This window comes from Thunnus albacares, chromosome 5 (genome assembly GCF_914725855.1).
Source record: "Thunnus albacares chromosome 5, fThuAlb1.1, whole genome shotgun sequence".
In the NCBI taxonomy this organism is placed as follows: Eukaryota; Metazoa; Chordata; class Actinopteri; order Scombriformes; family Scombridae; genus Thunnus; species Thunnus albacares.
In genome coordinates, this window is record NC_058110.1 from 17,225,532 (window position 1) to 17,250,176 (window position 24,645).

The 24,645-nt window shown below is 42.1% G+C and overlaps 2 protein-coding genes across 3 annotated transcripts in view; both read left to right on the forward strand.

Moving 5' to 3' along the window:
- Positions 1 to 16,117, forward strand: part of LOC122982065 (adenylate cyclase type 6-like) — a 33,545-nt gene extending 17,428 nt beyond the window's left edge. Inside the window, exons 4-23 of the mRNA XM_044351058.1 lie at positions 858 to 1,007; positions 1,656 to 1,777; positions 3,368 to 3,479; positions 3,794 to 3,921; positions 4,120 to 4,278; positions 4,376 to 4,517; positions 4,685 to 4,813; positions 5,979 to 6,007; positions 6,280 to 6,427; positions 6,557 to 6,654; positions 6,797 to 6,884; positions 7,029 to 7,145; positions 7,841 to 7,990; positions 8,152 to 8,327; positions 8,670 to 8,702; positions 8,817 to 8,946; positions 9,098 to 9,361; positions 9,601 to 9,805; positions 10,998 to 11,122; positions 14,033 to 16,117. Of these exons, the coding sequence (XP_044206993.1) occupies positions 858 to 1,007; positions 1,656 to 1,777; positions 3,368 to 3,479; positions 3,794 to 3,921; positions 4,120 to 4,278; positions 4,376 to 4,517; positions 4,685 to 4,813; positions 5,979 to 6,007; positions 6,280 to 6,427; positions 6,557 to 6,654; positions 6,797 to 6,884; positions 7,029 to 7,145; positions 7,841 to 7,990; positions 8,152 to 8,327; positions 8,670 to 8,702; positions 8,817 to 8,946; positions 9,098 to 9,361; positions 9,601 to 9,805; positions 10,998 to 11,122; positions 14,033 to 14,161 (2,634 nt within the window). The 3' untranslated portion in view covers positions 14,162 to 16,117. The remainder of the gene's footprint in view (positions 1 to 857; positions 1,008 to 1,655; positions 1,778 to 3,367; positions 3,480 to 3,793; positions 3,922 to 4,119; positions 4,279 to 4,375; positions 4,518 to 4,684; positions 4,814 to 5,978; positions 6,008 to 6,279; positions 6,428 to 6,556; positions 6,655 to 6,796; positions 6,885 to 7,028; positions 7,146 to 7,840; positions 7,991 to 8,151; positions 8,328 to 8,669; positions 8,703 to 8,816; positions 8,947 to 9,097; positions 9,362 to 9,600; positions 9,806 to 10,997; positions 11,123 to 14,032) is intronic.
- Positions 16,118 to 16,990: 873 nt separating this feature from the next.
- galnt6 (UDP-N-acetyl-alpha-D-galactosamine:polypeptide N-acetylgalactosaminyltransferase 6 (GalNAc-T6)) lies at positions 16,991 to 24,184 on the forward strand. Of its 2 annotated transcripts, XM_044351061.1 has the most exons (12): positions 17,000 to 17,229; positions 18,096 to 18,161; positions 18,510 to 19,014; positions 19,551 to 19,723; positions 21,414 to 21,563; positions 21,989 to 22,223; positions 22,311 to 22,428; positions 22,521 to 22,721; positions 22,878 to 23,009; positions 23,109 to 23,210; positions 23,312 to 23,470; positions 23,570 to 24,184. In XM_044351061.1, the coding sequence occupies exons 3-12, from the start codon at positions 18,533 to 18,535 to the stop codon at positions 23,681 to 23,683; spliced, it is 1,866 nt and encodes a 621-aa protein (XP_044206996.1). In that variant the 5' UTR covers positions 17,000 to 17,229; positions 18,096 to 18,161; positions 18,510 to 18,532; the 3' UTR covers positions 23,684 to 24,184. The 2 variants fall into 2 exon arrangements, with proteins under 2 accessions (XP_044206994.1, XP_044206996.1); XM_044351059.1 differs by lacking the exon at positions 18,096 to 18,161 and having other exon boundaries at positions 16,991 to 17,229.
- The last annotated feature ends 461 nt before the right edge of the window (positions 24,185 to 24,645 follow it).

The window sequence follows — 24,645 nt, forward strand, 5'->3', positions numbered from 1 at the left end:
AGAGCTCAAGGCTCCATTTGTGATGTTCTGTCTTGGATGTGGACTAGTGAGAAGAGAAATCACTAACAGACTTACACACTAGCTTACCACACGTATCCAAAAAAACACAGGCACACACAGAAAGCAGCTGCAGCAGTGCAGAGGAATGCTTTTAAGGTTGACGACCCCACAAAGCTAACTGTACACTGTATCTAAACTTCATTTACTCAAGCCACAGATAATGCTGTTATACAGTTTCTCAGAGCCTCATTGTTCAACCAACATACCTCACTGCACTGGGTACACACAGAAATTACTAAGTTACATTATTGGCTGCATCTGTCACACAAAACAAGAAAAGCTGTTTTTGGGGGTCAAAACATCTGTTTTTTTTGGGTCTCATAAAAGTGTATTTTTTTCACAATCTGGATGAATCTGCCACTCTTTTCTTCTTTTAAATGGATTCCATGCGTGCTATAAAGACAGTCAAAACTTTTAACTCAAGCAGAGTGAAGGCTGGAGTCACACAGTCTTCACGTGTCCCCAGTCATGCATCACATTGAACCCTCTGGGCTTCCTATCTGCCATTCTGAGCGCGACGTGAGGAGAATGTCCTCTCGCAGAGTAACCACGAGGCTGCGCTCATCATCTCTAACCAGATCACATCTAATGGCTCCTCAGACGTTTGAGGAATTTTTTTTCCTTGCAGTAAATCCTATGACCTAGAGTGTTATCAATTTGGTTTATTGACCTCACCCAGGCCAGGCAGAGTTCATTGTATTCTTGAGGTGTGGCACGTGCATTCTGGGTGGGATTCTCATATATTTGTATTTCTGTTTTACTTACTCATCCTCTCTGTTGTGTTTGTGTGTTTTCAGATCAGTGCCAACGTGCTGATCTTCATGTGCACTAACATGATTGGGATCTGTACCCACTACCCTGCTGAGGTCTCCCAGAGACAAGCCTTCCAGGAGACTAGAGGATACATACAGGCCAGACTGCACCTGCAGAGGGAAAACCAGCAGCAGGTACATACACGCACACAAGCATGCACATGCAACAGACACACACATACACACGTGCATATTCACGCAAATGAGACAAGCAGGAATCGTGCCAGTATCCTGTAGGAAAAATAAACGCATACACAAATGCAAAAGAGCAACAAATGGGTGTCTCCATTTTCAAGCCTGATTTGTTTGTCTCAGTTTTTCGAGGTCAACAATATGTTCTAGAGTATCTCCACTCCTCTCTATTTGACTAACACGTTCCCACGCACATGCCAACGAGGCAGTGACTCATTGAGCATTCTAACAGTGGAAACTGACGAAAATGAATGGGCTCTCTCACTCTCTCTGTGTCACTGTCTTTCTTTCTTTAAATTCTCTCTCTCTGTTCTCTCTCTCTCACTGTCCTTTCTTTAATTTCTCTTTTTGTGCTCTGTCTCTCTATCAAATTCAAATTTGCTTTATTGATATGAATGTCACTCAACAATGTTGCCAAAGCATCAAGAATCAATGAAACAAAGACATTTCATTAAAAAAAATAATTAAAAAGATATATAAATGAAATTATATGTTTATTTTATTTTTTATTTTTTATTTTATTTATATATATTTGATGAAGGGTTTATGTCTCTCTCTCTCTCTGTCTCTTTCTCTCTCTCTCTCTCTCAGGAGCGCCTACTGCTGTCAGTGCTGCCAAGGCACGTTGCCATGGAGATGAAGGCTGATATCAATGCCAAGAAGGAAGATATGATGTTCCACAAGATCTACATTCAAAAACACGACAACGTTAGGTAGATAAATACACATTCTGGCTTTTACACAAGCGCACCCACACGTGCTCAAGAAGATGTCGGAGAGTTTGTCTACTTTGCTATCACAGCTTGCACCAGTGGCTTTGACCTCACTCCGCTGACTGATGTGTCAGTTACAGAGTCACTCCAACAGCTATTTCCCTGACAGCATGTATTATGCATGTTGTTGTTTATTGACACTGACAGCACCGGCTGCAGTAACGATATTGACTTAGGCACACTGCTGTGCTTTCTGTAGCAAATGATGGGAGGCAGACCTCAAGTTTGCTTGGCCCCCTGTCACAGCCCTCACCACTGGATTTCACCTCCCAAGTGGGAATAACCCAGTACTAACAGGTGATCGCAGCTCTCTATCCATTAGCTTACAGTTGAGCCCAGCCGGTGCAGTTCAGACTGTCAATGGCGATGGTGGTGGGGGACAATGAAATGAGGTTGCGGCAGAGATCTCCTGTCAGAGGTGACCCAAATAAATGCAGGTGATGCACTTAGCGGAACAATCTGTTGCAACGTTGCTTCTCTATCAAGGTGTAAACTTACAGGGACAATCCATTATCCAAATGTAACACAAGGTTAAAACCTGCTGTCTCTCCCAAGTTGATACACAGGTCATTTTGTAAAAGCATTATTATATAAAGCTTATTTTTCATCTTTAAGTCAAACTTGTTAATTATTGTAAATGGTCAGAAATTACTGATTGGGCCTTTAGAGGGTCAATTCACCCAAACAACAGAAAAACATATGTTCTCACTTAGTTCTAGTGGTAATCTGGTCATGCAGATAGTTTTTATTTATTTGCCCATATTTTGTGTCTGTGATTTTTGCCACTACCCAGAACAACAGAGGCGAATGGAATCCCGTTTGTATTGCTCACGTCTTTGGAAAATTATTATTTAAAAACTCTAAAGCAAAATCCCTGTTTCTAAAGTAGGAAGCAGTTCCAGTGAAACTATTTACAGAGAATCTCAAAACCTGGGCCAGAAAAACAAAACTGCTGTCACTTCATGACTAAACACCATTAGATTTCTTTTTGTTGTAATTCAGCTGAACTGACCATTTATAAACTAATACATCATAGCTCATAGCCTTTGTCAGGGTGGGAAATGCAGACAAGCTCTGCACTGCTGTAATTAAGGGCCATTTCTGCCCCAGTGGATGACCTCACGGGACTAACAGCGCCATCTGTCGCCTTCAACTGAAGCTCAGCGTCTGTAGTGTTGTTTATCCTCGCCTTTCATTACTATCAAAAGTTAGCAATGAAAGGCATGCAGACAGGGGGACGGGGAGTGGTGATTCTCACAGGGAAGGGCTGGAGGAGGTGACCTACATTGGCCTAGATGATGGGAGCCAGAGCTGAACAAATGTCTGCCTCGCTCTCTCCCCCTGCTCACATGGCAGCTGGACAGTAAGGAGGGAGGGAGGCGCTAGACCATGCTAACTACCTCTATACTTCATTGATTGATCTCATTCTCTGTCTCCGTTGTCTTTCTTTCCTCTCTGTCTATTTTGGTTACCATCTCCCTCCCTCCCTCCTTCCCTCCTTCCTTTCTACCACCACCACCTTTCCTGCAGCATACTGTTTGCAGACATCGAGGGCTTCACCAGTCTGGCATCTCAGTGTACGGCCCAGGAGCTGGTCATGACGCTGAATGAGCTGTTCGCTCGCTTTGACAAGCTGGCCTCGGTGAGCGTTCACACCTGCCACCACCATTTTCACAGCAGAACTTTGAACCAATGACACATCTATACTGTAATCATACAGTCTGTAGCCTTTACAGTGTGGCAAAGTCCAACATGATGTACTTTTGGCGGTGGTGGTGATGGTGGGGGGGGTGTTACTTAAGCATTGTGTAACACATCAATTAGACTGTGAGTCTAAGATGAGATGAGTCATCCAAATTATGCATAAAAAGCTCTATATTTGACATGAGCATGCTGTGTATTAGCTGTAATTCAGGGGCCTAATATTTTAAATGTGTGTGTGTCCTTGCTGTACAGGAGAACCACTGCCTGCGTATTAAAATCCTCGGGGACTGTTACTACTGTGTGTCAGGGCTGCCTGAACCTCGGGCTGACCACGCCCACTGCTGTGTGGAGATGGGAGTAGACATGATTGAAGCCATCTCGTGAGTCAAACACACCGATGCATTGAAACACACTGACTCACAACAGTAATTTTCCAGCAAAGGTTAAGTTTTCAGAGTTCTTGCTTTGTTTATGCCAAACGGGATATTGAAGAGACACTGTGAAGCTGAAGGTGACACAAGTTTTTTGACAAAAGCGTGTATATATGTGTGTGTGTGTGTGTGTGTGTGCATCTGCAGGCTGGTGAGAGAGGTGACGGGCGTTAATGTGAACATGCGGGTGGGCATTCACAGCGGGCGCGTTCACTGTGGGGTGCTGGGCCTACGCAAGTGGCAATTCGATGTCTGGTCCAACGACGTGACGCTCGCCAACCAAATGGAAGCCGGGGGAAAGGCCGGGTAAGTCCCTCCCACCCCCACCTGCTACTGTACTGACGTAACCTTCAATAGGCCATTTAATTTCTGACACTCTGTGTGTGTGTGTGTGCGTGTGTAGGCGAATCCACATCACCAAAGCCACGCTGCAGTATCTGAACGGAGACTACGAGGTGGAACCGGGATTTGGAGGAGAGAGGAACGCATACCTGAAAGAGAACAACATTGAAACCTTCTTGGTGCTGGGCTGCAGCCAGAAGAGGGTCAGTACACGGTCAAACACTCATGTCCCTGAGTACCTGCTCAGAACTTCACACTAGTGCTATATTTCACACTAACAATATAATGGCTTGTCACCTGACTTAGAAGTCCTTGTTTGTCGGAGCATCCACTCTAACACCTTCCCTGGGTGGGGTCTCTTCACTTGCAGAAAGAGGAGAAAGCCATGATGGCCAAGATGCAGCGAGCACGTGCAAATTCTGCCGAGGGATTGATGCCACGCTGGGTGCCTGACAGATCCTTCTCCAGAACTAAGGAGTCGAAAGTCTTCAGGCAGATGGTGAGATACAGGCAGGGAGCACTTAGTCGAGCGCACGGCACCTGTTCTTCTTGTCTACATCCAATTTCCTGTGTCATCCTCTCCACTCTCTGAAGTTAAATCATCAATATCCCTCCTAATTATGTCTTCAGAGTGGCTGTTATTATTAGATATTTATTTTATATGGTCGTTTGCAATAGGGTCAGAAGCCTATTGTAAAGATGAACTTACTATACACCTAACATGCTTAAATTAAACTTCCTTTCTTCTCATGGAATCTCTGAAAACAGATTTAAAAAAAGCCAAGATTTTTTTTGTTGTTGTTGTTGTCATGCTAGCAGTGTGGCTGGGTGGCAATGACGGTCTGATGGTCGGTCGCTCAGCTGATTAGTCAGTTTGTCTGGTCTTTGTGTTTAGTGCTAATTAGCAAATGTTAGCATGCTGAACTAATATTGTGATCATGATAAACATGACCTCTTAAACATTAGCATGTTAGCATTGTCAATGTTAGTATGTTAGCATGCCGACGTTGTTATTGTGACTAAGTACAGCCTCACAGAGCTGCCAGCAGGGCTGTAGATTCAGTCTTGTTTATGCTGCATGAAGGAAATACCCTTTACAGTAAATTAATAAAAAAATTTAATTTGTGTGCCTGAATGTGACAAATGTGTATATATGTGGTACAAGCCGAAAGAAGACAGTGGGAACATGAGAATAAATATTGATCTTTTCAATTCAAACAAACAGGAGTTACAACAGGGCTCCCAGGGATTCCCAGCACATCATTTATGACTGAAGCTAATCTGATGAGGCTGCAACTGGAGATATTCCTCTGTCTTACTCACTCTCTCTCTATCTCACTTCCTCCTGCTCTTTATCCTACAAGTCTCATTTCCTTTTCTTTCCTGCATTCTTTCCCTCTCCTCCTTTTGTCCTCTCCATCTCAGAGGGTTTGAGCCCTAGGGGCAAAGAGGGTGTAATTTGAAGCCTCCAAGCATTAATTAAAACATCAGTCTGGCTCACAGGGATTAACTGTGCAGATGTCTGAGTCTCTGTCTATTTTTCAGTTGTACTGTGGCTACATGATAATCTCTCCCTTTTCCCTCTTTCTCTTTGTCTTTCCTGCACTGTCTCTGCTTTTTGCTCTCGTTTTTACTCTGTTTCTCTCTGCTTTTGTTTTTCTCAGGGCATCGACGAAGCATCCAGCAAAGACAAGTGAGTGTTTTGGCCTCCGTTTCTGTTATTAAGGCTGGCTTTTGTTATTAGCCGGTGACTGGCAGACTGTCACTGTAGTGGTCTAACTTTAGAGCCCACTGTTGGTTTTATACAGTCAGATCCAACCCAGCACTAATAACACATTAGCTCTGAGTCATCCTGCCTGTCACAGCATAGGCCAACTCACATCACACACACACACACACACACACACACACACACAGATACAAATACACACCACACAGTGACCTATTGTTCCATCTACCTCATAGCCGCTGTGCTCAGGAGGCCCTGAACCCTGAGGATGAGGTAGATGAGTTTCTTGGACGGGCTATTGATGCACGCAGCATTGACCAGCTGAGGAAAGACCACGTCAAGAAGTTCCTACTCACTTTCCAGACCGCCGACCTTGAGAAAAAGGTCAGTGTTTGATGAGAGTTAGTTTGAAATTCACTCCTTGTGAACTCCTTGTAAAATAAACTGGAATGATTATTTTCTCACTAATTGAGCTACAAAGCAACTTATTTCTCATTGATTTTCTATTTTCAGTACTCCAAAAAGGTTGATGATCGTTTTGGGGGATATGTGGCCTGCACACTCCTTGTTTTCTGTTGTATCTGTTTCATTCAGATGATCATTTTCCCAAAGTAAGTAAGTCTCTTCAATAACTTGCCTCTCCCATTTTCTCAGTTATACTGAATTGCAGACAGGAAATGTGGTCTTGATTAGTTTATGACGAATTAATGAGAGTTATACATCCTAATTAGCCTGTTTTCTTCTCTTCCACAGAACAACACTTATGCTTGGACTATACATCAGCGTCTTCATCATCCTTGCCAACATCCTCTTCATCTGTGCCATCTACTCCTGCATCAAAGTAAGGAACAAAGGTCCTCGCAACTCATATGGTTTCTCCTGCATATATCTTTAGATAAGAGTCATTATCACATGTCTTCAGCCGGCATCACTAATGGTATTAACTCTCTCTTATCTGATCTTCTTCTTGCTGTCTGTATATAAGCTCTTCCCAGCTGCCTTGCAGACTGTAACCAAGAAAATAGTCCAGTCTCGTGCAAATAGCACACTGGTGGGCGTCTTGACCATCCTCCTCCTCTTCATCTCTTCTTTTGCTAACATGGTAGGGCTATTTGCTTTGTCATTGTTGTACCATGTAACAGTTGTGACTCGTAACGTGTTGTTTCAGATTGTTCCACACAGTAAAATTAGGGAAGGGCTATGTGTCTGCCCCTTTAATTTGTCTGTCCTTCCATTAATCCATCAGGCACATCATCAGATTTTCAAGACATTTGAAGAAATTATGCACCATCTTGGCATTTTTAAAATTAGACCAATTCGCCTGAGGGTGGATGCTATAATTAGGGGCTGAGCTGTAATTAATCATAATCTGTCACTGTGACAGATGGGGTTCATTCTATTTTTAACCATCATATTTTTCCATGTTTACCAACGTTACATAGACCTATTTAGCATTGTGTATATGTGGATTAGAGGAATAGTTTGACACTTTGGGAAACATACTTACTCACTTTGAGTTTGATGAGAAGATTTATATAACTTTCATGTTTGTATGCTTTTTATGATAATTATTCTAGTCTTTATGCTAAGCTAAGCTAAACTACCACTCTCTTGGCTCTCCTAAAACCACAACTTGTCATTTGTACACTTTTTTGTACAGATTAAACATATACATATTATGTGTATTAAGTTTTATAAGTGCAGCTTTTTGTTTCAGCATAACATTTGGGTTTATCTCCTTCCTATTTCTCCTTTATTGGCTGACTGTTTAATGATTGTTTCCTCCTTTCCTGCCAGTTTACCTGCAGCAGAGAGAAACTGGAGGACTGCATGGCCAACGAGCTGAACACAACAATGGATCCCTGCCTGCTGCACAACTTGACCAAGATATCAGAGGACTGCTTGACTCTGTTTTCTAGCCAGGCCATGACCTGCCATTTCCCTGAGGTCAGTACCATAACATTTTAGCATGTGTGTCTGTTAGTGTTATCTGTGTATTCACGCAAATGCACAGGTGCATGCCTACAGTATGTGCTTGTGTTTTTCTGTGTGCACAGAAAGTATGTTTGAATATCCACCTAAACCTTCCTCCTCTTCCTTTGCTGCAGTATTTCAGCTACAGCGTACTGCTGACCCTGCTGGCCTGCTCTGTGTTCCTCCACATCAGCAGCATAGGGAAGCTGGCTCTGATGCTGCTCATCCAGCTCACTTTCCTCCTGCTAGTGGAGTGGCCTCAGGTGGCCCTGTTTGACAACGCAGACCTGCTGGTCACTGCCAACACCCTGTGAGTCCCCTGCCAGGAACACACACACACACACACACAAATGCATACACTCACTCTTTCCCAATTTTCAACCTGAATAGTTCCAGCTCCCGTGTCACAATACTGTGGTTCAGATTGGACATGGTCTACTTTTTCATGATAAGGTTTAGATTGTAAAAGACCTACTTTCATGTTACGTCCCATTTTTTTAATATGTTCTAATATTTTTAAACAGGCAATTATCACCTGTTAATGATTCCCTACAACAATAAGTTGCATTATTTTATGTTTTGTACTGCCTAGTAGTTCAGTGACTCATATGGTACTTACAGTAGACATGCCTTTTTCTTCTCTGTTTTCCAGACCTGGTTTCAATATTTCAACTGGTGATCGGTGGTAAGTAGTTTTCACTTGTTCTGTATGTCTTGGCATCTGTTGGGTTTCGTACATTTTTACTTCCATGCAAAATACTCATTCATGACTCTTGTCAACTCCTCTTTTCTTCTTCAGCGAGAAAATGCGCAAGCTACCCCTAAAGGTCATGACCCCTGTTATTCTGACCGTGTTTGTCTTGGCTCTCTACTTGCACGGCCAGCAGGTGGAGTCCACAGCACGCCTTGACTTCCTCTGGAAACTGCAGGTAAATAGAAATGTTTTATGTGTAAAATAAGGATAAGTAGAATCTACTACTACTATGTAACTCACCAACATCAACTAGCTGTGAGTACTTCAGGAATTCAGTCACCTGACTGTGAGACTAAGCAACCACATGTCTCCCTGTCCCTCCTCAGGCCACAGAGGAGAAGGAGGAGATGGAGGAGCTGCAGGCATACAACCGCCGCCTGCTCCACAACATCCTGCCCAAAGATGTAGCCGCCCACTTTCTTGCACGTGAGAGGCGGAATGACGAGCTCTACTACCAGTCGTGTGAGTGCGTTGCTGTCATGTTTGCCTCCATCAGCAACTTCTCTGAGTTTTATGTGGAGCTGGAGGCTAACAATGAGGGAGTGGAGTGTCTCAGGCTGCTCAACGAGATCATCGCAGATTTTGACGAGGTGAGGAGAGGAAAAATATAGGGGAAAAAGATGAATGCAAATTAAATAAGTATAGGAAACATTTATTAGATATGTTGTCAGATGGCTCAATTAGATATTTATTTTGTGCAGCTTACAATCACCTTTTCCTGGTTGTTTTTGTTGTTCTGCCACTTAGTAAGCTGTTGACCTAGAGCTGAAGTGCTGCTTGTGCTTGTCTCCTTTCATCTTCTTACACACTGTTGATTACTCTTCTCTAGATCATCAGTGAAGAGAGGTTCCGACAGCTGGAGAAAATCAAGACCATTGGCTCCACCTACATGGCAGCATCCGGCCTCAATGACTCAACTTATGACAAAGAGGGCCGCTCACACATCCTAGCTCTAGCAGACTATGCCATGAGGCTTAGGGAGCAGATGAAATACATCAATGAGCACTCCTTCAACAACTTCCAGATGAAGATAGGTAAGCCTGGAAGGTAGCAGAGATTGGTCTTGAAGCATCTCTCTATATAAAGCAAGGGATCTCTTTCTGTCTCTATGTATGTTTGTCCTTTGCATATTTCGAAAACTGTTTATCCAATCTACTTCAATCCTGGTGGATGTATTGCTGGGGACCTAAGGAAGTGCAGTGTCGAGTGTGAAGTTCTTTGGATGAGCGATTCTTGAGAAATATATAAAAATACCTCATAAACGACATTGCTTCTTGTTCTTCTGCATGCGGAATCAACGAGCATTGCAGCCCACATTTTGGTCAGAGGTGGGATTACATCCATAGTGTTAATCACTTGAAAACATTTAAGAGACTTAAGCTCTACTATTGAACTGTGTAGTGTGAACGAAACCTGGCATGTACGTTCAAGACTTACTGCAGGATATCTCAGACATGTTTTGAATGGGTAATGCAGTTCATCTACCTGAAAAGCAAGGAATCTCTGTCTGTCTGTATGTGTGACCTTCACATATCTCGAGAACTGTTCATCCGATTGACTTCACACTTGGCGGGTGTATTGCTGGGGACCCAAGGATGTGCAGTGTTGAATTTGGTGCAATTTGGACACACAATGTGTTTAATATTAATAAACTTAAAATAAACAAGCAAACAGCGGGCCACTCAGCTCCTTGTCTGAGTGCAGTGGGGGCTGTTTGATATAAACACCGTCATATTACAGCGGGGCGGAGCTTCTGGGCTCTGACTTGCTGAGTAGGACAAAGGCACATGCCCCTCTCAGTTAAACTGTCTGAGAGAGAAGAACGGGCATACACAGGAGAAAAAAGTGGTAAAACTAGCTAATAGGAGCCCAGACACATTTGATTGGCAGCAGAATCAACCAATGGAAGACCGTAAACTGCTTCCACAGTTCAACCCTGTTTAGTCTCACTGCTGAAGTTTCTGTCTGGATTTAATAATAGATACGTTTGTCAATTGATACATACATATGCGGTTCTAGAGAAATAATAAGCAATCGGCAAGTTCCGAACAGGTACGTTTTGAACAGGCACTGCACTAGTAATCGAATAATATTGTTTTTGATTGGTATTTGTTTCCTTGAACAAGAACTACAGTGATCTACTTTCTTTGAAACAGCATTATAATTGAGTTAAAATTGAATTGTGTAACTGATATGAAATAACACAGCCTGTTTATTTGTTCTCAGGGCTAAACATGGGACCGGTGGTAGCAGGAGTGATTGGAGCCAGGAAACCCCAGTATGACATCTGGGGGAACACAGTCAATGTGGCCAGCCGGATGGACAGCACAGGAGTACCAGACTACATCCAGGTACAGTACTGCACACGGACATCCTCAGCAGTTTGTAACTTTGATCACAAAAGTATTTTGCAGTTTTTATTTATTGTTAGAGTTGCATGCTACTATTATTTCTGAAAAGATCTCAGTACCAAATACTATAGAAAATAATGTTTATTTTTATCATTGAATAATCAGTCAATTATTTTCTTGATTAATCAATTAATTGTTTTGACTATAAAATGTCAGAAAATAGTTTTTAAAAATGCACATTTTTTTATTCAATCTTCTAATTATTTCAACTCTACAAAATACCAAATGAGTACCTGTAAATGCAGTGAAATGGAAGGCACACTTTATGAAATTAGTCACTCCCTGTTGCCATTAGTCATTATTATGAAATTTTATTTTAAGCTCTCTATTTTTATCGTCTGCTTTGTGAAAAAAAGTTCCCAGCAGACATCTTTCCTCTAACTGACAGATATTAATCATTCCAAAGCACATACAGTGGAAAGTATTGTTTCTAGTATCTGAAAGAAACCCAATTCATTTGCTTATGGTCAGTATGAAAGTATCAGAGCTGATACCAATGCTACAGACACAGTCAGTGCACTCCTGTTTAATTTAGCTATTTGGCTGCAACGTGGCACAATAAGAAGGGAGACTCTCCCTCTGGAGAATTTCAGGTCCATACATCTGTTCTGCAGAAGTGCCCTTGAGCAAGAATCCCTGTCAGTACCGGACATGCTGTTCCCTAGCCAAAATGGTGCTCTAATGTCCCTCCGGAAAGGCGGAAAGCTAAATTTGAATCCCCAGCAGAGGCTATTCAACTACCACATTATTGTCATCTTCAAGAGGAAAGTCTTAACCACAGTGAACAGCCATAGTGTGTTCCTCAGAGAAGCAGTCCGTGTCAGTTAAGTACAAGACTACCAGTCTGACTCACCACCTCATTCATGGATATGTAGCCAATTGTTAACACTCATTTTGGAATGTGGAATGTGTGATAAACACCAGCTTAGTTCGGTACGGTAGTGAGATTTTCTGCCCCAAAATCAAATCCCCAAATTTGAAAGAGCCCAGGATCCTCCTAGTGGCACTGGCTGGTAGTGGCAGCCTGGAGCACCACAGTGGCAGCCTGTGGCACTCTGTTGGCAGTTGAAAGACTCGCTGTCAACTAGGGTGCAGCCTACCACGTTCTACTTTTTTGGTTTTTGTTCATTTTATGTAATTACTTCTGCCAAGGAGGTTATGATTTTGCCAATTTTTAAATTAAAAGGAACAATAATGCACTCTTTACTAATATCTACTTTTATAGTCATTTACAACAATCAGCTACAATAATGAAAAACAAATCCTCTGTTCTATTATTTTAAGAGTGAAATTGTGTTATGTAAACATAATTGTGTAGATTCAAGGTTAAACATAATTGAGCAAACATAAGTTTAGTGTATTTTTATTCAATTGCTATCCACCATCTTGTTTACACATATTTAGTTGTTAAAGTAATGTTAAAGATACACTGTGCAGGATTTTCTTAAAAAAACAATGCATAGACTCATGTAAAAATGAACCGACAAATCCTGCATAGTATGCCTTTAAGTTGATATTCCAACATGTTCTGGGTTTTCCTCATAACTTTAGTGAAGTCTGAACACAGCTCAGTCAAGCCATCACACCTCTTTACGATCCCCCCGTCAACTCTCTCTCTCTGTATGTACCCCTTTTGTCTTCCTCCCTGTTTTCTCTACCCCATGAACTTTTTATTTCAAAATGGGCGAAATCATATAACTTTCTTGGCAGAAGTAATTACATAAAATGAATGACAAACAAAAAAGTAGAACATGGTTGCTCAATAACCTAAAAGACTTACAGCTGCTGACCTGTCCTGAAAACAAACCAGGAAATGTGGTAGTTGACAGCAAGTCTTTCAACTGCCGACAGTGCCAGAGGCTGCCACTGAGGTGCCACAGGCTGCCACTGCCAGCCAGTGCCACTAGGAGGATGCTGGCCGTGCTGTAATTGGCTGCAGGAAAGATTACAGTTAGAACAATGCTGCCATCTGTTGTCCAGTATGTGTTCCTGCAGGTCATAATACCCTTTGCAGTACACATTATGTAGACATTAGAGCTGCAACTAAAGATTGTTTCTGTTGTTAATTAGTCTGCTGATTATTTCGTTTATTTAGTCTTTGAAATGTCAGAAAAATGCCCATCACAAGTTTTGAGAACCCAAGCTGGATGTTTTGTTTTGTCCAAAAAAACAGTCCAAAACTCAAAGATATTCAATTTAAAATAATATACAACACAGACAAGCGGCAAATCTTCACATATGAGACACTAGAACCAGAGTGTATTTGCCTTTTTTCCTTAATTAAACAACTGTAACAATTAATCAATTCTCAGAATTGTTGCAGATTAATTCTGTCAATTGACAAGTTGATTAATCAACGAATTGTCCCTATAAAGTCCCTATAGATGTGGAGATGATCTTCAAATTGCTTCTTGTGTCTGACTAACAGTTCAAAACCAGGTGATATTAAATTTAAAACAATAAAGAGTAAAGTATAAATTCTCACATTTGAGAAGCTGGAACAAATGAATGCTCAACATTTTTGTTTGATAAATAACTTAAATGGTAAACTGATTATCAAAGTTGTTGTCAACCAATTGTTTTGATAATTAAACAGCTTATCATTTAATTGTTTCAGCCATAGACTGTATGTTGATATGTGGATCTGCTGTACTCAACAGCAGTACATGATATGAAATCCACTACTTTTTGAACCTCTCAGCTGTATCTAATATTCTATTGTTTATGTTATGCCTCCATCGTAGTCCTTTAGGGAGTTTATTCACTGAGAAGCTGGGACTGACACAGTTTCTCCCAGGAAGGGTTGAATGTCTCACATTCTGGGTGTCAAATGTCCATGTCCTCTCTTAGGTGACCACAGACTTGTACCACGTGCTGGTCAACAACGGATATCAGCTGGACTGTCGAGGTGTTGTCAAGGTGAAGGGGAAGGGGGAGATGACCACTTACTTCCTCACCAGCGGTCCCCCGGGCAGTTAACGACAGAGTGGCCGACCGCAGCGTGACTCCCACTGCACTGACGACACAGAGACTGCAGATAGACTGAGTGGTCAGCCGAAGCACGGTGCAAACACACTGGGGACAGAAGGCGGCCAACAGAGGCGAGCTCGGCCCGTCTGTATGTTGTCACGCACTCAGATGCACACATGTAGGACATTGTTCATGTTTGAAGGCTTTTTCCCAAGCTGCTCGAGAGATCACGAAGCCCAGTTGCCTTAGGACAGAAGTGGCTATGCTTGTGTTTTATGAGCAATAGTACAAGTATTTCATCCGGAGTCGTTATTTATTTTCATGCGGAAGGAATTTTTTGTGATGAACTTGTACAAAAAAAAAGAAAATATATATAAACAAAAAACACAACTATGTTACTAATAAAAAAAATATGCAAGGACAACATGAAGGATGAAAATGACCAAAGAACAAATGTTTGATATGAAACACACACTAATGATTCTGTTCAAAAAGTACAGTAATCTTAAGTAATTTATTCGTCTTTTGACAGCAAAGGCCACGGTAACGTCACTGTCGTTGATAGCGACGAACACTTATTTTCTTGTGGACTTATTCATGACGGAGTACACACATACATACGCAGATAGAAAAAACACAAACAACAACCTTGGCTTGGACTTCTGAGTTTCTCATCAGGGCCTTCTTTGTTTCTTCCAGCCTGTAATTAGCCACAGTCTGGACACGAGGCTGTTTGCGGTTCACTGAAATGTACGATTGATTACTCGCTCCCTGCAATGTATTTTTGGTTCGAGCCAAAACAAGAAGCACGAAATGAAGGAAGAACAGATGCGTTAGTATCACGGTACTGAAGCAAGATTGTTAAATTGTTATGAAACATTTTCTATAAGTGTGTGTGAGTACCTTATGTATGAGTGTGTGTGTTTGTGTGTTTGTGTGTGTGTGTGTGTGTGTGTGTGTGTGTGTGTGTGTGTGTGCGTGCGTGTGTGTGTGTGCGTGTGTGTGTGTGTTTGTGTGTGTGTGTGTGTGTGTGTGGGTTATGTGAGCATATGTAACTGAATGCTGATCTTTATCTATAAAGGGGCATACTGTAACTTTTCACTGTGAGGTTTTTATGATACTGTATGACAATGCTTTCTTGCCAAACTGGTTGCTGCAAGGCATGTTTTATATTATTCTTCAGACTTGTGTGTCCATTCCTGGCATTTCTTGTGTCAAATGATCATTTGAAGAGAATAATGTCTACTGCGCCTTTTACTGGACTGTGATTTTGACTGATTTCATTCCAACCTAAAGAAGCAAAAGCCTGTGAAATGAATATCTTGGACTGCGTTACGTTGTGTGATCTGCGTAATCTGGTTTCCTGACAGCTTCAGGATGAACTGTATGCAGGAACTGTCCGTCTGCTCACAAGTATTGCCTTGAGATTATGTGGTTCCACGGTCCGAGTACTTCACGGATCAATATTGAAAACTTTACACAACAGTATTTAACACTATCTGGTTGTGTTTGGCACCTGGAGGCTTGTAACCCCCCGAAATTAGTCATTCAAAACAATAATAACATGAATGTATGTAATAATGAGTATTTACTACTGAAGAAAACCACTCTTTATATTGTGTTTGGCACTGAGAAAGGAGCTGAACCATTGTACTAGAAGTCAAATTGACTGAACTTCATATTTGCTGAAAAGTGAGGGTGTATTTTACATTTACTACACCAGGTGTTGATGAGCTCACGTTTTTCTGTGTGAGCCTAAAAAACAATCCTGCCTCAATAGGCTACACAAAAGAGATCCTCACTTTCGCTTGTCCCTCTTTCTGTCTGTCTCTTTCAATGAAACGTCAACCAAACACTGTTGCATTTTCCTTTAAAAAACTGTCCAAGTTGAAGAAATAGTGCAATGATTGATTTGATTCATTTCCCCTTGGATAAGAAATTAATAAATGGCTGTTTTTGCATCGATTGTGTTCACTTGGTTTGTTATTTCTGTTGATGCATCTTTCATTTCACAAAAGAGAACCAGGGCACCGCTTACCTCCAATTTGTCCTTTTTGGAGGTAGCTCTCAGAGGAGGAAACACATTTATGATTACTGCTCTTTTAGAAAAGTCAAACACTTATAAACCCCAACAGTGGACTGCACATCAAAAGCAAATTCATTCATTGGTCTTTCACAAAGCCTCCTCTGCAGTTTATTTCTGCAACACACCTTAGCCTGCTCAGTGGTGTTGTATTTGTTTGCCTTTAATTTAGACCTCATGTCAATCAACAGCCTGCAATCAAGATTTCTCCCTGTGACAGTAACCTGAGAAACACCTCCTTCTCCTTTTCTGAATAAACCAGTCTACAGTTTCAGGAGGGCGATACAGGAGAGAGTATTTAATTGCTTGCACATGAATAATGAATTTGTGTTGCGGTAATGGCCATGTTCACTTACAGCACTCTATGCTGAGCATTAATTAAGCGACATAAATTCCTCCTAATCCCCGATGAAAAAGCACTAATGTTGCTATAATAGGCTCATGATACAGAGACTTGTAAATGTGCCTGTAACACTCTATATCATGTTACTTTTTTTTGTTTTGTACACTGATTTTTGTATCATAGCCTACGTACATAGGCCTATATATTTACATGGGTTATATGTGTATGTATTATATCTCTTCAGTAATTTAAATGTACTTTTTGGACGGTGGATATATCAGTTAATGATGGACAATGACAATAATTTAAAAACAAGAAGTGTTAAATGCATTTTTTGGTACCGACTGTATGATATGAGGAACTTGTCTCGTGCTCCTGTTTTCGCTTTGTGAACGGAAATGTTTAGGGCGCACGCGGCCAGCAGGGGACTCACTCACGCTAATCATTTCAACAAATGGCACCTGTCCTCTTTCAAAGGGAAAGCCGGGAGGCCACGACGGAGCTGCTGTATCCTGGTGCGCTCAACTCCAGTCTGTTTAGGAAACAGAAAAGTCTACAACCTGCTCACCTGGCGGCTTTCCGCACAGACACGCAGAGATATACAATCAAATCAACCGGAACAGATAAGCAGCAAGTGTTCGTCAGTTTTAGGTGAGTGACGGCATTTTGGAGAAGGAGAAACTCATTACACTTGTGAGACTGACTGCCAGCCTAATTCATCTGTCAAATATGTGATTTCTAGAGCAGCAGAAAGAGATAATAATTTAATGTCTGTCAGAGCTTTGAATGTGCCTACACAGACTAAATGAAAGCAGTGTATTTTCAACTCTTCCTCTTCCATTTCGATAAACAGCGTTTAGCCAAATTAGTTTTCATTTTACTTTTCAGTAACTTACTTGTTGTTACTGGCCTCAGTTTCTCCTCTTGTGGTAGATGTTACTTTAAGCATTGAGGAAGTATGAATATATGCTTAATTCACAGAATAAAGGCCCTGACAAGCATCCTCATTCCTTCCTGAAATCTCGTAACGTCAGTTGGCCTGATTGCACATACTGTAATGCAACTTTGGAAGTTAATCCAGATTTCAACGCCTATATAATATTGTGTTGATGGTTATCTCTGTTGAATATTTTTCTTCCTCCTCTTCTGTAGTGTAACTGTGATGTCAACAAACTGGGCTAACTGGTTAGGAGAGTCAGCTGCAAAGTGGACTGTGGTTGTTTCCCTCTCTGGGACACCAAAAGAGTGTCCTCTGAAATCAATTATGAAGGAGGCTGGCTTGAGAATAGAGTAAATTAATTATGACCAAGTAAGTCTCTTTCTGAACAGTGATCACCTAAGGACACGCATATGTCCTACATTGCAATGATATCCTGTTTCACATAACAGGAAACATGCTCCAAGTAGCAAACTTCCTGTAGTAGATGACAGCTCATCATCAATGGTGAGATGTCTTTGGGGCTGGTGTCTAAAGCGAGAAGCTGTGTGTCACTGACTAACCAGTATGGGAGTTTCAGGTCGGGCCAGCGCTGTCACAACCCACCTGCTGCCACGTGGGTCCTGGAGGACTATGGCCAGAGCAGGTGAATTCAGGTGTTTACTGAGAGGTGTGGTGTGTTTGTTCACTCCCTCCTCCTCCCTTTTCTCTGCACCCGCCCTGTGGGACTGTTTCCTAAAGAGACAGGGAGGGAGGGGTGACGACGGTTAGATCACCTGCTGCTATGACACTTACAGAGACGCACAAACCGGTCCAAGGGATTTTTTTCGAGCTTGTCCTCTTTTACTTTGCTTCGGGAATAACTCACTGCCTGTTTAGCAAGTAAAGGCAGGTGAGGGTTACAGAGGAGTGTTTTTTGAATGAAGTATTTCTTGTTGAAATGTTTTTCAGCGAGCTTCTGGGGAATTCATTCTGTTTTTTTTCTGTTTAACAGCCTTGAGACACCGATTCTGAAACATGCGTTTGTTCATACGCCGGCGCATGTCCCCCCTGAAACTAGCGCTCCTTGGGGGGACTCTCTTCATGGTGATCCTGGTGGTTCTCCAGAGGGATGTTGGCTCTTCACCTGCGGGGGACCCCTGGTTTCAAGAGCTGGTGGATAAGAAGGACAAGATGATGGTCATGGTTCGAGAGGCTGTCAACAACATTGGCTTTCAGATTGGAGCTCCACAGCAGCCACCAGTGCAGGAGCAGCCCACCCAGAACGTCAACTGCCCCACTGGATTCTACAGTCAGTCTGAGCTCAAGCCTCATCTGGAGAGACCACCGCAGGACCCCGCAGCCTTCGGGGCTGATGGGAAGCCATTTCAGAAAGACCATATGACCCCAGAGGAGGAGAAGGAGAAGGAGGAGGGCATGACAAGGCACTGTTTCAACCAGTTTGCCAGCGACCGCATCTCGCTCAGCCGTAGTCTTGGGGATGACACAAGGCCTCCAGAGTAAGAGCGTGATCTCAGAATAATCTGACATAATGCTGACATGCACACAGCAGGGCCAGATAATATCCTGTGTTTCAGTTGGAGTCATGCTCAGGGTAGTAAATTATTTACATTGCATTTTCATATTAAGCTCACCTTTATCCTGGAAATACACATGGTTAAAAAGCTAATCTGACTCACAAAAGGTGAGTATAGCATAGGAGTATCCTGGATAACTGAGACTGAGATGTTATCTGTGTTGCAAATGCAGCCACTTCATTGTAAATGTTTGTCCAGCTTAACATGTCACAGCCCTGATAGGCCTCGAGCTATTTTTTTTTGCAGAGTTTAAAATGAGCTGATTGTCTATGACTGTTTGCACATCATGCTATTCTAAGTGCTAGCGAGTAGACTTTGAATGTCTGCAAGTGGTCTGTTATATGTGGCTTTGCAACACCCGCTATGACTTTCGTTTCATCAGATATGCTTCTCTCACACATGCAATTTCTCTCGCTCTCTGTCTCTCTTTGTATTTTGACATGACTCACATCTTCCAGGTGTGTAGACAGGAAGTTTCGTCGCTGTCCCCCACTGCCCACCACCAGTGTTATTATAGTCTTCCATAATGAGGCTTGGTCCACCCTCCTCAGGACGGTCTACAGCGTCCTGCACACGTCTCCCGCTATCCTGCTGAAAGAGATCATCCTGGTAGATGACGCCAGCGTTGCAGGTGGGAAAAATAGAAACACACACTAACATCAAAACGTACTCGTGGACTCACTTACAGGAGAAAAGACTTTGCTTAGAGAGGCTAGGAGTTCAGTTTTATCACATCGTTCACTGTTATTTCTGCTCTTTATGAGGCAGTTAGTCAGGGACAAATGTTTTACAGTGAAGAGACATTGTTAAACAACATGAACGAAAATCACTGAGAAACTCTTTTGGGTTGTTTCTTAAATAGGCAGGTGACAGCTGTAGAGCACCAACATGGAAAAAATAACATGATTTCGTGGGAGCTTAAGTTATAAGTAATATATTAATTACTTAATAAATAAAGCCGCATTCCAGTTAGGCGAGAGCTTTGATAAGATTACACAGGACTGTATCAGCTTTGGATTTTTAGCAGTGTACATGCAGCACTGCAGCAGGCAAGCGGCCCTTTTACAAATAGCAGAAGAGTTTTATATTGAGCTTAATGTGAGAAAAGTCAACAGTGTCATAAATGAGAATGACCCTTTTACCATCGGTATGTCAACAAGGCTGGCTTCCAGTGAAATGCCAGTTGCAGCAGTGAGCATCAACTTGACAACAGAGTGATGAAGAACATCTAAACCTTTTAAGGGCACCTTAACCTCAGCAAGAGTTGGCAAAAGTGGCAGAACAGTTCTGATAAAAGAAGTCTATCGTTGATGTATGAGTGCAGCTTTGAAATGTTTTTTGCATAGGAAAGTGTTTTACAGTACAACATGTTATGAAAACAACAGTTCACTGTTGGGAAATGTCATGTATAATCGTACAGCAGCAACGTCATCTAGTTGTCTGTAAATGTCTGTAGTAATACAGGAAATTGTTGACTTTTAGATGAGTAAAAGGAGCATTCTTTTCAGTCTTTACTCATAATGCAAGCTGTTGTTTCAAGCAACAGCAGTGGTGCAGGCAACTAATATTTTGGGTGCAACATCATGTCAGTTCCTTCACCAAAAGGCAATTAACTTGAGTCAGTGTAGAATTCCTTTTAAAAAAAAACATCTTCTAATATCTTAATGATAATTTAGCAGTTCTCTATTTATAAGCTGTTCTAACTAAAATACACGCTACATAACCGTTGACACAAGCCTGACCAGCTATGCAGAGTAAATCAGGTATCAAAATAACTCCGAGCCTGAAATATCCTCTTTGTCAGTAAGATATCTTGTATAAAGCAATGTGCTGATACCGTCAGCTGTATTTACAGGCTTCTTACTGTACTCAAACTTCCCTTTTTGCTTCCAGAGCAGCAGCTTTCTGTCATAACGTTGAGATGTGGTTGGTATTTGCATGGCATGCATTGTGGTCATAAATGCTCTTAGAAAGGAAATGTGACCCAGTTTTACGAGCAGCGTTTCCACTTGATTTGTATTTCTTCTGGCAGTGGTCTCCCAGATATAAATATGACAAATGTCTTAACTTTCTCTTCTCTGGGGAAGCTTGATGCATTATTAAATACCAGGCTGATAAGACTTGTTTTACTGGCCACTTCCTGGTTGAACATTCCTCCATTACTCTGAGGTTTTTTACTAGGTGTGGTAATACGTGTGCTCCGTCACACCTGTAACTACACCCAACATTGATTGGCAAGGTGTAACCTGAGTACATCACTGCAGCAAGTGTTTGTTTTACACGAAGACAAGATAAGAGAATATGTTGTTTTTTCCCTGCAGAGCACCTGAAGACTCAACTGGAGGAATACATTCGTGAACTGAAGATCGTCCGAGTAGTGAGGCAGCTGGAGAGGAAGGGCCTCATCACAGCTAGGCTACTGGGCGCCAGTGTTGCTCAGGGCGAAGTGCTCACCTTTCTCGATGCACACTGTGAGGAAACGAACACACACAACGACAACGGCAACAACAATACACAAGCTCATTAGGCCAATAGTACTGCCAGTGTTAGGAGTTAATGTTTTGATTTCCATTCTTTCTAAAAATGTGTATATTTGCACTGCTGCAATATGGTCCAGCCATCCATTATGTATCCATGTTTTGAGACCATTTAAAGCCTCACTTTCACATGTCACTATAAATCATCTGAGAGTGGTTAGTTGATCAATTTTAAGCAAAAATCATGATTGTGATTGGTACATGGTTAACTGTACAGCATTACCTCTATGTAAATAATTTGCAGTCCAAATCTCCCCCATTTATACCTCTCTTTACACCTGAAACCAAATGGTGTTAGAAAATCCATTTTATGCAACAGAGTTGAGTTAAGTTATCTCTGTCCTTCCTCCCCCTCTCAGGTGAGTGTTTCCACGGTTGGCTAGAGCCCCTGTTGGCCCGCATTGTTGAAGAGCCCACTGCTGTGGTTAGTCCAGAGATCACCACCATTGACCTCAACAACTTTAAGTTCAACAAGCCCGTGGCCACCAGCCGCGCTTACAACCGAGGTAACTTCGACTGGAGCCTGACTTTCGGCTGGGAGGCAATCCCTGAAGATGCAAAGAAGCTGCGGAAGGATGAAACCTACCCTGTAAAGTAAGAAGGATCGTGTTGGTTTCACTTAGGACATGCTGAATCATTTAAGTGCCTAAAGGTTTTGTGTCTGCCTTTTGAAAATTTCAGGACACCGACATTTGCCGGAGGTCTCTTCTCAATCTCAAAAAAGTACTTTGAGCACATTGGAACATATGATGACAAGATGGAGATTTGGGGCGGTGAGAATGTGGAGATGTCATTCAGGGTCAGTCTCTTTAGTCCACATGTTACTTAATAAACCGTCCTGTCATTATCAACTCAGTCTGAATTGCTGCCTGTGTCCAATGTGATTTACAGGTGTGGCAGTGTGGTGGTCAGCTGGAGATCATACCGTGTTCTGTGGTGGGCCACGTCTTCCGCACCAAGAGCCCACACACCTTCCCCAAGGGCACAGAGGTCATTACTCGCAACCAGGTGCGCCTGGCTGAGGTCTGGATGGATGACTACAAGACTATCTACTATCGCCGCAACAAGAATGCGGCAGTTATGGCCAAGGAGGTCAGTGTCACTTTAACTGCACATCGATAAAATGCCATTCATTTACGACCCCCTGCTGCAACAAGTTCACGATATGATAATGTTGTTGTAAGTTGCTGGTTTGATGGTGAAAAGCACACTTCTAAAAGTTTGAGTTGACCCTGTTCACTGTTACAGCATAAGTACGGGGACATCTCTGATCGTATAAATCTGAGAGAGAGGCTGCAGTGCAAGAACTTCACCTGGTACCTAAACACAGTCTACCCAGAGGCCTTCATTCCAGACTTGACTCCAGTAAAATTTGGAGCAGTGAGTCATGTTTTCCTTCATCTGTATGTGGATATTGCACATGTTGTGTAAAACTGGTGGCCATATCTTACTGTTATTGTGTGTCTATGTTCGCACCAGATTAAAAACACAGGATCTCAAACCTGCCTGGATGTTGGAGAGAACAACCAGGGAGGAAAATCTGTGATCATGTACCAGTGTCACAACATGGGAGGCAACCAGGTACAATGACTCTAACTCACACTTGATTAAGATCAGAAGTGAAAGTAATTTGGTTCTCTCTGGGACAATCGGGAATCTAATTGGACGATTGTCTCCTCTAGTACTTTGAGTATACATCTCATAAGGAGCTGCGTCACAATATTGGAAAGCAGCTGTGTCTTCATGCCACACCTCAAAAAGAGCCAGTGAAGATCGAGCTATGCCAGCTGAAGGGGAAGGGCACCAGTTTGGCGCCACAACAGGAGTGGATCTTTACAGAGGTGAGTAGCATTTTATGCTGAATAAACAAGTGTTATGTATTGATATATTTATTCGGGCTTCTGTATTGTTTCACCTTTTTCTCTGATGTTACTTTCCAGGAAAATCTTCTGAAGAATCCCAGCAGCGGGAAATGTTTACGGCTGCAAGGAAGCATTATTCAGATGGACCAGTGTAATGCTGCTGACCTCTTCCAGCGCTGGTCCTTCAGCTGACCTCCCAGTCTGATCATCATGTGACCTGTGGCACCTTGTGTCCCCTTCCTCACACTTTGCTCCAGGGAGCCACCTCAACATTGATCCAGTGGGACTTGGCCATGGAGTCTGAGGCATTTGGCCATACTGAGCGGACAGTTAAAGATGGAGGACAAAGTAAAGACAGTCACATTTGTTGAAGACGCTTGGGTTGGCCTTAACTTGTTTTAAATTATTTATGATGAAAACTCAGGAAAGACGTTTAAAGGTGGTTGGGGATCTTCAGATAGAGTGTGGACTTTGCACTCAGGAGTGGCAGCTTGATTGTGGGACAACAGCTGTGAACTGCATTGATCTTAATTCAGTGCATTTATTTACACTCAAACCTGGAAAATCACTGTTTAGTGACTTTTTTGTCTGACAATTAATGTTGAAATGTGAAATTATGCACAAATGTTACTATGGAGTAAGAAATTTCTGTTTTTTAAATAAAAATTCTACTTTGTTGTGTCAGATAAATGATCATTTAGTATTTCTTGTTAATTGTACCACAATATGTCACAGTACTAATAATATATCAGCACTAGAAGCTTTGTAATGTTTTCATCGGTTTTCATTATCTAAGTTCACCACATCCTGAAAGAATAATTAACTCAGACTCTGCTGTGGTTACTGAAGCTACAGTTATTAAAATCAGCCAGCAAAGCATGACGTTGCCTGCATAGACACACATTCATTACTCTTTTTACAACCCTGTGATAAATGCTATGCCAGAGGTTATGTACAGATAAGAGCTCTCTGCAACAAAGCCATAAGACTTTCATGTCAGATGCACTACTAACAGTTTGCGCAACATTTATCCAAGGAGTGGTTCAGGGGCAAGAAGCATTCCTGCTAATTGTTTCAGCCTTGTCTGAATAGACCTGAAATGTGAGTTGAAGTGAAAAGGGCAGGAGTTCTTCCAGGTCCTGACAGACAAACCT

Bases quoted from the DNA above. Each gene is read 5' to 3' on its own strand.
- galnt6 (XM_044351059.1), top strand. From the start codon at position 18,533: ATGCGTTTGTTCATACGCCGGCGCATGTCCCCCCTGAAACTAGCGCTC. The intron at 19,015-19,550 runs GTAAGAGCGTGA...CACATCTTCCAG, and splicing joins GATGACACAAGGCCTCCAGA to GTGTGTAGACAGGAAGTTTC. The intron at 22,224-22,310 runs GTAAGAAGGATC...TGAAAATTTCAG, and splicing joins GATGAAACCTACCCTGTAAA to GACACCGACATTTGCCGGAG.